The 11,626-nt window shown below is 40.3% G+C and overlaps 1 protein-coding gene across 1 annotated transcript; it reads left to right on the forward strand.

The window, feature by feature from the left end:
* Nucleotides 1–2,835: 2,835 nt before the first annotated feature.
* LOC118770279 (troponin T, cardiac muscle isoforms-like) lies at nucleotides 2,836–11,518 on the forward strand. The gene is made up of 14 exons (XM_036517859.1): nucleotides 2,836–2,912; nucleotides 5,170–5,224; nucleotides 5,356–5,363; nucleotides 6,595–6,621; nucleotides 6,756–6,767; nucleotides 6,859–6,880; nucleotides 7,036–7,096; nucleotides 7,314–7,430; nucleotides 7,560–7,637; nucleotides 8,006–8,119; nucleotides 8,229–8,341; nucleotides 8,664–8,754; nucleotides 10,082–10,119; nucleotides 11,320–11,518. The coding sequence occupies exons 2-14, from the start codon at nucleotides 5,190–5,192 to the stop codon at nucleotides 11,363–11,365; spliced, it is 762 nt and encodes a 253-aa protein (XP_036373752.1). The 5' UTR covers nucleotides 2,836–2,912; nucleotides 5,170–5,189; the 3' UTR covers nucleotides 11,366–11,518.
* Nucleotides 11,519–11,626: the final 108 nt, after the last annotated feature.

The following is an 11,626-nucleotide window of genomic DNA, read 5'->3' on the forward strand; positions in this document are numbered from 1 at the left end:
ACCCCAGCTATATGGGGGGGAGGGTGTGGGGGGGGTATGACAACAACAAAAGGAAACAAGATGTATATTAGCACTGTATTTAATACCCACAGTCTTACATGGCTCTCTATACTGCCTTTGCACAACACCTTATACTTTCCTTAAAAAATACGCTGTGAAATTTGAACATTTAAAACTGCAGTTTTATGTTTTTTTCATTTAATCTGGAGAATCAGTGGAAAGGAACGGCATCCCATCCCTTTGAGGCAGGTCAAATTTCTTTTAAACGAATCGCTTCCTTTTGGAATTGGCCACCAAAAAGTTGGTGTCACTGGGATCTTAATGTGCACCAGGCTGATGCTGTCTTCTACGAAAAGGCGGCTGTCCTGGATTATCCATGTTAGTGCAATTTTGACATACAAGAAAAGCTTCATGCTGCAATGGGATCCATGTTAGCTTATTCACGTTAGCTGGTACTGACTTTAGTGGGTCACTAAAGAGTTCAGGACAAAATTATCTACTCATTGCTTCATTCTCCACTTATTGATACTTTTGATAGTAAAACAACAGTCGAAGTAATATATGTTACTACATATATTTATTATTGAACTTTACCAGTATATCTATCTCACAGCTTTTTTATTTGAAACTTGTGCACACACTTTGTACTCAAAATTGATACCAGCCAGTAGAAAGCATTTATGGAACAGTGAAGTTGTCATGGTAACGGTAGTAAAACTACAGCTTGATATATTTTTTTTTTTTAATGAAGATTTTAATGGATGTTTTGCTGTTGCTTTCTCCCGCTAAGCTGGATATGAAGTGAGGAACCTCAATGTACTTGATTTATTTAGACCCAGTGCCTCTTTTCTAGAGATGGCAAATCAAAATCTACAGTTTGAGCCCCCTCATAAATGATTTCTGCTTGAAAAAAAAGGCACTGGTTACTAGGAGCTTTACACCTCTATTAAGAGAATGCCTAAGACTGCAGCCTGTTCACCAGCAGGTAAATACTCCCTGTGTGAGCCTTGCTTCTGGCAATATATCACCAGTGCTTGACGACGCTTAGTGACAGTGAAGGCCGATACCATACATTTGAGCAGAAGCCTACAATAAGGTAGTGTTCGCACGGTCCTTGACAAACATCGCATTGCAGCAAGCTGTACAAACATAGTTCATTACTGTGCAGTTCACAGAAATCAGGTTATACACAGCCATTGGAATATATTCAGCGAAGTGTGACCAACCATTTTAAACGCCCCTTAATTGTTACAGTTCAGGTAAGGTCTCATTTTAAAAATAGTACTCTGTTCAAAATGCAATGTCAGGGCAGAAAAGGTGGAAATACTCAAGTTTTCTATGTAATACTTTTATCAGGGACAGTACAACTTACACTGGGGGGTCAAAGTATGGTCCCCAGTGCCAACAGTGAGACTTTGAGAGCTAAACCAAAGTTTTATTAAATTAAAAGAGTTAGCCATGAGAGACTCTCAGGACAGAGGGAAGAGCTGTCATTTGATAGTGATTGTCTTTTTGGTTGTGTGCCATATATCGAGACCCACACATTTGGACAAATGAGTCTCGAAAGAGTCTCGAAACTGAAAAAAAAACAAACAATATTTAAAATTACTGGGAAATGCATTCAGGAGGACTACCTGAAAGCTGTTATTTTCAATGGGGAAATGTGTTCTAAATTATTATTTTCGAAGTTATAATTAAAAGTGATATATAGCATGAAATGTAGTGTTACATGTTGAATGTGTCAATGAGGATCAGGTATATAACCCAGAGTTTATGCAGTTGGCACATACGTTGTCCAGGCCTTGTCCAAACTGATGTGAGACAGGATAACATGTTGTTAATACCTCGTGAATTGGATGCACTATGAAATAACGCCTCGTAAGTACGACTAAACAGATTAATTTCAATCAGAATTAGTTATACAAGTTAATACAAATTAATCCCATTTAACCACCACAGTAATTGACATTCAGATCAATAAAATATGTATTTCAATGCCAGTTACTTCCTGTACTGCAGTAATCCAGACAAGCACTTGGATGATCGTGTTCATGTTTTGTTTTCTGTTTTCTAGAAATATGTTATTATTGACATGTACAGTAAAACATTGAGTTTGCAACTAATATGTCCACTTCTCATCCGGTTCTATCCAAGATGTTATTTTCAATGATCCAAGGTTGGCTCAAAACTTAGAAAATCATCCATTCAACATAAATAATAAGATCCCCTCCTAAAGAAGTACTTAGTAGTGTTTAAAAACATTGTTTTTGATATTGTTCTTCCAATTTTGTTTTGTGTTTACATTTTTTAAACACTTGTGGATTGTATGAGGATGAAACTATGCAAACTGTGTCATCACTTCATCTGCATCTTCTGTTTGTACACACTCGGTATGTGTATTGTAGTGGGTAGCTTCATACAAAATGAAGGTTTCAACATTATATCATTGACTCTGCAACAGCAATAAATACCCGAATGGCCAAACACTGGTGTCATGCATTTCTTTCACATCAACAGCGGTGTCTGACCTTGAAGTAAATGGTTGAACTCTCAAAAATGAATACACGTACTATAGATAAAAAACATTTATTCTCGTCCTCCATGTTTGTATTAGAACACTGCTTGTTCAAACTTTGACATAGCTCCATAAAGTAAGTAAAAGATTGAGCAGACTGGCTTGAGACCTTGTTCCAGCTATTTGCTGGAACTCAGTGGGCAGTGTATGCATTCGGCGCCTTCACAGGCTAACTATAGACAAAGCCTTTACTGCAATAACCAACCACCGCGCAGGAGAGTCACGTGAGCAGGAAGGGATGCATTATGTGAGTATTAGTGCCTGAATCAAGCTGTCTCAATTCTGGACACCAAAGAATAAGACTCACTTGCTCTCTCGCTCCTTCTCTGGTTCCCAGGTAAGAGAGGCACAAGATATCCCATTACCGTTGAATTGCTGGGGTATGCATGCTTTGGAAATGCCCATTTGTCTTATGCAAAGGAATCCTCACAGAATAATGTGCTACAGCAGAATGGCAAATGCTTTGTGAAATGTTAAGTATATTAACAGGGTATGTATTGTAAGCTGCACTCCAAAGAAGGTGAATCTGAGTGGAGGAAGAAGAAGTTTTGGCAGATTGTAATCCTACACCTTAGACTGTGCCATGTGCGAGGCTCAGTTAGAATAGTGATAAGGACTACATGGTCTGAGGTTCTGAGTTAATGCAGGTTTTAATCTGCCACCTGCCGCATTCCTGCCCCCCTCTGGTCTATTATTCTTGCATGTCAAAGTGGGCAAGAGTAGCCACATGTATTGAAGTGTAGTACCACACACAAACACCTTTAATATGGTGTGTATTCCTGGCTGCCTGCGTATAAACATGCAGAGTTAGATCCTGGAGCAAGGTGACCATTTGACTGTTGCTTGTGCGGTTGGTATGTTGCTTTGATAAACCATACTTGTTCCAGTGGTTTTTGTATTGCAACGGCTGGCACATATTTGGTATTGCCATAAAATTCATATGTTTGTCTCTATTGGAGTACCTCTCCGCTATTAAATTACAGCATTCCTCAAAGTGCCAGAGTTAGTTAGATACTTGGTGTCATCATTCCAATATCATAGAGATGGCTAAGGTAAAGGAAAAGACAAAGAGATTTAGCTAGAACCTATAGTGTATATGCAATGAGAAAGAACAGTTTTTGTGTGGCACACTACAAATGTGTGAGAATAAGTATCCCTGATGGTATCAAAGCTGAGGTAATAATTACATGTAAGCCAGTAATTTATTCACGCATGCTCTTTGGTATGTCTGTGTTCACACAGAGAATTAGACTTTAAAACGTTTTCCTTATTTTGCAGATGCTAAATGCCGTTTGTTTAAAACCATGTTTCTCTGTGTGAAAACAGACATACCAAAGAGTATTGCTGTATGAGCAAATATGTATGAACTGTATGAATATGTAATTACTAAGCTTCAGTTCAGATAGATGTGTACAAAGATGTTGGAACACACCATAACTGCCTCTTAATACAACATAGGTATTGCACAATCCTGAGAGAACGGCAGGTGTGAATCTTATGACAAATTGTAAAACGTGGTCAAAAGTAACACCGGATTCGACAACAGAGACCATAAATGGCATAGTAGGTTTGGTCGAATGTTGTAAACCTGATATGAACTGCATATGGACCAGTCAGATCAAACTGTGTGGTCAAAATTAGCCCCCGAGGGAACGTGCGCTGTGATTTACTGTCTGAATGAGGGGGCGCTGGGTGAGAACAGCCAAGTTTCAGCATTCAGACGACTGCTGCACACCTGTTCCGAGCTGTGGTTTATTATTCTTCAAAATAGACCCTCCAAATATCACCCGGTGTGGCCATTTAACGGTCTTTAAATTCCTCTCGGCACGGAAAAAGAGGTCATTAAGACACCTGCCAAGATTTTCAGTCCCTCTGGACAAACTTGGTCTAATTTCATTAAACACTGAGCAAACTTTCCAAAAGTGTCTTCATTTAAAATTCAATATTCAAATTGTTTATTCATCTTCTGACCATCATTTCACACACCTGATTTATTGCTAATATTGGTTTAATAACAAAACAGTTAATCTTGCGCTAAATCTGTCTAGACTAGCTCTACACATCCCAGTGCAAATGTTTGTATTTCTGCAGATGTTATATACATGTGTGAGTGTGAGTGTGTGTGTGTGTGTGTGTGTGAGAGAGAGAGAGAGAGAGAGAAACATGTTCAGATGTAGTATACCTTTATGCTGCTTGTTAATATGTTAACATGTTAACGTAACAAACATTTATAAGCCTGTTTTTATCACAAACATAATTACAAGGTTGTTCCCACATTTACAGTTATGTAAGTCATTGCGAAACATGTTAGTCATAATACACTCCAAAACCATTATGTGAAACAATGTGAAAGCTACTATGCTATTATTATAGGATGAAGTATGTAATACTTTATATATGACAGTATTGCTCAATGCTCACTTGGAAATATTGTTATATATTAAATATAAGTAATTTTAAATAAAAACACTCAAATATTTACACAGTTGACCCTGATCTCATGTATGCATGTGAACATGAATGTATGTTTTAGACAGAGAAGTTTGTGTGTTTTTAGGGAGTTTGTTTCTCCATGTTGTCTGGCTCTTTGTTAGGTTTCAGGCGGAGTCCAGACATGGCAGACACAGAGGAAATTGTGGAGGACGTGCAGTAAGTACCTTTTTGAATTGTTATTTAACATATATTAGACAACTAATAGTAATATATACAGAATGATGACATGTAATCTAACCAGAATAATCTTTGTCCCTGTTTTCCATATATTTTACATACATATAAAGGGAAGAAGGTAAGAATCTGAGTATTTGGTTTCTTTTTAGCTCATAAATGTGGGATTTTACTAATGGCTGTATCAGTTTGTCTTATGTTCACACACAAGAGGAGGGCGCACACACACACACACACACACACACACACACACACACACGCACACACACACACACACACACACACACACACACACACACATAGTGTTATGCATATCCACCTTTATGAATCATACCTCATATACAGTATACATGAAGGTAATAGTTGCAAAAAGAGCATACCCAAGATGTTTTATTAAAGATAATTCTATGTTATTTTTAGACTCCTTATTTAGAGCTAATTAAGACAGGTGCTGATAAGCATGGCCTATTTACTCTGTTTATGAAAAGAGGTCTTTGTGCTGAGTCTCTTACACATAATGGTCCTGATTGAGATCTGATAGCTGAATCCATCTGAAGTTTCTTGCAGCAGTGTGACGTAAGGTTTCACATTGTTGGCACTAGAATATAACTCCAGGTGTTACCAAGAATTATGGCTTTTGAAGCAATGCCAAAATTCTCTACAAGTGAAATCAATAACGCTCCTCAACTGCCTTCTGTGTCACGGTGCTGCCTGTTTACCTCTTCAAGTGATTGAATAGAGCGGCACTTACAACCTGTCTGTTTTTATTATAACTTCATCTTTCATTCTTGTGCTTTACTCTCAATTCATCACCAGCAATGCATGTGTAATTACTGTGCTGTATATTCCAAAGAGAGGATTATTCACTATTATACCCGAACTTAATGAACTCAATCTGTGTTGTCAACTACCACACGTTCACCATGATACTCTTGCTGTGTTGACCTTGTTCTAATGGTGTCAAACCACAGGAGTCATGGTTAATGCCTATGAGTTTGTATGCATGTGTATGGTGAGTATTTATTTGTGCAGAATGAATGATAATGACTTTAACATGCATATTTTAATGTGTCCAATATTTGAAAGATTTTGCATATCTATAACTTGTTCAGATGCTTGTTAATGACAACCATTCCTGTTCATTCCTCTACCGATAACCTCTGGGAACCATAGCTTGTTTCTCCATGTACACATTACATTATGTCTTTTAGGTTTTTAGAAATTTGTGATCTGTAAATGGTTTGTTTTGATTGAATGGTATAATGACTTGTGATAAAGAGACATTATATTTCAATTGCATTTCAATGAATGTAATTCAGTATTAACACATGCATTTATTTTCCCTTTACCAGCAGCACCTGCTGAAGAGGAAACTACAGGTGATTTTTATGAGGAAAAAAAATGGATAAATGTCCCTCCCTTAAATTCCCAATCCTACTGAATTTCACAAAAGCATTCTTCAGTTTGCGCTAATAGCAATCAGTAATCTTCATCCTCTTTTCTTCAATTTCAGAACAGACAGAAGGTATGTTTCTGTTGTTGAGATTTGAAAGCTGCATTGAAGATGCTGTTTGTCCGTTACTGTGAAATAAAACATGCATTTTTCTTTTCAACAGATGAGTCAAAGCCCAAGCCAAAGTAAGTGCTTATTTGCTTTCCCCATTTGCTTATTTTTAATTTCCCAAATTCCCAATAGATATCTTGCATGCTACATACCATTTTGATGTCAGCTCTGCAGTTCATCACAAGTTATGTTACAATTATGTTTACACTGTTGCATTTTTATTCCATAGGATGTTTCTGCCGAACATCGCAGCACCGAAAATCCCAGAAGGGGAAAAAGTGGATTTTGATGTGAGTGAGACTGTGTTTGATTCTGCTTCTTACTGGATGTCATATTAATGCACAATGGATGGTCCCATGACAGACGGGGCTGCGTATGGCTATGCAGACATTCCTCATATCTAATATCTGTGTTCTGTATGGAGACATAGTCATGATGGTTTCTTTCAGAGTGATGTCTGCTTTGGACTTTAATGCTGATGATGGCTCTTTGTGTGGGGTGTGTCAGGACATCCACAGGAAACGTCAGGAGAAAGACCTGCAGGAGCTGCAGTCTCTGATTGAAGCCCATTTCATCCAGAGGAAGAAAGATGAGGAGGAGCTCCTGGCTCTGGTCAACAGGATTGTAAGTCCCCTGTTCCCAAAGTGATGTATTACGAAACCTGCTCCATTACGTACAATACTGCCAGATTGACCCGAAGGGGAAGTGAACGAGAAGTGACCCCCCACTTTGTGCTGTTGTGGGCACGTGCAGGAGAAGCGCCGAGCCGAGAGGGCGGAGCAGCAGAGGATCCGTGCAGAGAGGGAGAAGGAGAGGCAGGCCAGGCTTGCAGTGAGTCGGTCGTCCGTGCCAAATATGTGACAGTTGTGCATTGCATTACATTACATGCATTTGGCAGATGCTCTTATCCAGACTGAGTTCCAGCACAATAGAGCATAGGTGTATCCATTAAAGTTATATGACCAACAGTGTGAGACCAGACTAACCAGTGAGTGTGAGCATAGACTAGTGAATATAAGCATATCATGGATATATGATGCAGCCACCACACAACGGCACAGACACTTCACAGTTCTGCATGAGATCTGTACCGTGATGGTTGTGTCGACAAATTCACACTAGCGCCTGAGCCAAGGAAATAGATAGGCGACTCGGTGGAGTTTTCTGATTGCTTTGTGATTGTGTCTCCTTTTCTACAGGAGGAGAAGGAGAGAAAGGAGCAGGAAGAACAGAGGAAGAAACAGGATGAGGACGCGAAGAAGAAGAAGGCCCTGACTAACATGACCCACCAGTACGGAGGCATTCAGCAAAAGGTCAGATCGCGGGAGGAAGATCCAGCTGAAAGCAATCGTACATAACTGACTCATTTGCCTTTAACGCCAGTTTTACTAATTGTGCCGCCCTGCCTGTATTCACTGCCAGGGCGAAGGCCGCAGGGGGGCCAAAAAGCAAACTGAGAGGGAGAAGAAGAAGAAGATTCTGGCTGAGAGAAGGAAACCTCTGAATATCGATCACCTCAATGAGGATAAACTGAGGTATTCCGTAATCTGAATTATCAATGGAATGCATTTCAAGCAGAATTTGGAATCATCACCTTGCTTACCAGTTACATTAATAAGGAAGAGTTCAGTGGCTTCCATGTGACAGAAACATTGCCCATGCATTTACAAAAGCTGAAGTCTGAGGAAAAAAAAGCAGGAACACATTTTTGGATTCAAACTTACGGCCTCATGATCAGAAGAATCCAATATCAAACACCAAACACATGACTGTGATCCCGAGATCCATTTCAAGTACGGTGCTGTCAAATGCTGTCAATCACTAAAAACTCTCATTTGATTGTCTGCTCCCTCACAGGGAGAAGGCCACTGAGCTGTGGCAGTGGATGATGCAGCTGGAGGCAGAGAAGTTTGACCTCACTGAGAAACTGAAGAGACAGAAGTATGATGTAAGTGGCCTCACACAAAGACACGTGTCAGTACCCAGTTACCATGGATACATATTCCCATTGTGCTATTGGAAATCCTAGAAAATGTGAGAAGTGAAGATACGATCTTCAACCTTGACGTTTTCCTTCCTGTTTTTAGTCCATGAATGTGTATTTGTGTAGTGTTGTGTGTGTGTGTGTGTGTGTGTTCAGGGCCCTGTGTTTTCAAATGATACCAATCTTGAAATAACTAAATGGCATTTAACTTTGACATTTATGATTTTTTATGGCATATAGCCTTCCTGCCTTCCTGGAGGTCTAGCAACCCTGGTTTTAACCTGTCATTATTTGTAATTAAGTATTATTCAACATCTCCATTCCTGTGTTTTTAAACAAAACCTCAAGTGAATAGTATCAGTCAGCTTCTTCAAATAAGAATTTGTTTAATCCTACCATGCAGTACACTCTCCAGACTTGTTGGACAGTTTGGTACAGGTGTGGATTTAGGCAGATAAGGTTATTCTTATCTGGTTGTTGTATATTTCCCTCTATACTTTATTTAGATTAGTACTCAGCAACATCATTACCTTCACATAAAAATCCTTGATATTTGGATTATCAGTAATAACATAAGTGAACTGAAAATAAGGATAATGAAAATAAGTCTCCCAAAGGGGGAAAATGAAGATGTCTCTGTTTTGTGGTATTTTACCTCTTGCTTTCTCTGGTTTCTCCCGTTTAATTCTCAGGATCTTGTGCACATGTGCACAGTACCTGGGGTGTGTAAGGCATATTTTTTCCCCACTACCCTCTTCTATGTTGTCACTAGTTCATCATTTTAAAATGCCACAGGTATAGAGCATCCTAATGCCTGTACAATATGCCCTTTTTGTTTACAATGTCTTAAATAGTAATTATTGGATACTAGTTACCAAAGTCTTTAGTTGTGTGTACACAAGTGTCCAGAAAAAATCAACACAGCGATTATAAGTGTTCTCTTCCATAGTAGGAGTATGGACAGGGAGGTCCATGACATGCATGTCTAAAACTCTGACTTGCTTACAGATGAATGTGCTCCAGACGCGAATCAATGAGCAACAGAAGTTGTAAGTAACCGGTGTGAGGGTGGCACCTGGTTTTTGAGCAGCCTGCTGTCAGAGTGAGCGTTTGTGCTCAGGGCCGAGGTGGTCCAGAGCATGGTTGGACCATGGTTGGGTGACCAGTACTCAGGTTTAGTAGGTCGTGGATGAGCCCCCCCCGCATCTGAAGGTATTCGGCAGTGTCTCCCCAGGATGCAAAAACATGCTCTTCCAGAGCTTAGCAAGGCCTCCGTGTGTGTCCTTTTCAGGTTAATCTCCTTCTTGCCAGGGTCCAAGACCACCAGAGGTAAGCACTCTAAGCCATGCTGGTCATTTCCTCTCCACCTAAAGGGCCTGGGATGTGAACGTTCATGAATTGGGCTACCCCTGTCAGAAACAGTGATATCTGTATCCCTGTCAGAAGTCTGATATCACACACCTACCCAAATCCGATGAGCATTTTACTGGGGTAGCTGTCAGTCAGTTCAGGGATAGCCTACTGTACTACATCAGTTAGACATTGGGATCAATGCAATTTGAGGTTATTTCTGACAAATGTTACCCTACCCAGCTGTAGATGTCCATAGTCAGCCTCTCCCCAGGCCCTTTAAAGTCACATGACCTTGGCTTGAGTGAGCAAAGAGCATGTGATCATGTCTGCTCCAATAAGCAGGCTGGACACAGGAAAACTTTCAGTTCTGCATCCTAATCTGACCACTTCTCCATGTAGCTCTTCCCTCTCCATTCCATGTGGAATGCTGCCCCCTACAGTCAGGATGATCATGACCCTGATCTACAGTCTCCATGACTCCAGTGCCAAAGCATCACCTTTACACTCTTTCTGTATAGGGCCTTACAGACTTGCTGAAATTCTATCAGTGGCCAGCATCTAAAATAAACCCAAATAAACTCAGCATATCAATTGACACAAGAGCATTCATGAGACATGCCAGTGGCTGGAGCTGGAGAAAAGAGACATGATCATTCCTACAGTCTGCTCCCACATCATCCCCCTACCCATCATCCTCCCCCACATCAACGCCTGTTGTGTTCTGTTCTTTGTGGACGAGTCTCCTCACACTGCACGATCTATCAAGAGAGGTGCGAGTCATTAAGCCCCGCTCTCTCCTCCCGCCTGACGAGGTACGCCGCGGGTATTGTAAGTTGTCTTGGAAACAGCCTGACTTGCACACTGCGTTACGAAATCACAGCAATCTGACAGCACCCAGCTAGCAGCTACCTGACAGAACTGAATGTAGTACATGGAACCGCAATGTTCCATGAATGCATTAGCATTGGTGTGCTCTATAAAATCATTTTCTTTCAATTTCTAAGCTGTGTAGAACCCTGGGAGGAAGCAAATCTTGGTACCACGCAGGTAGAAATTTCCTACTGGAGGAACCTTCCAGTGTGAACACGCTGTGGTATAGTGACACCTACTGTCCAGTTACTCCCGTTAAAATTGTGTCTGTTTATTAACCAAAAAACCTGACCTCTTTCTTTGCAGTGCCAAAGGTCGTGGCAAGGGCAAGGTGTCCGGCCGGTTGAGGTAAAGGGACCACAGCGGATGAGAAAGGCCAGCTCCAGAGAAAGGCTGACATTTGTTTTTTTAGTTAGACATCACTGTGTGCCAAGAGGATACAATATGTTTTTGCTGGATCATAATGTACAAACAATAAACAATTCTCTGCCCTGGCTGTGGTAACTGATGTTATAGACTAGATAGGTCAAACTACGATCACTGTATTCATACTGGCGACACACTGAGGATCGGCTTTGCATGCCCTGAAACATTCCTATTTGCTTATCTTTTT

This window comes from Megalops cyprinoides, chromosome 23 (assembly GCF_013368585.1).
Source record: "Megalops cyprinoides isolate fMegCyp1 chromosome 23, fMegCyp1.pri, whole genome shotgun sequence".
Lineage (NCBI taxonomy): Eukaryota > Metazoa > Chordata > Actinopteri > Elopiformes > Megalopidae > Megalops > Megalops cyprinoides.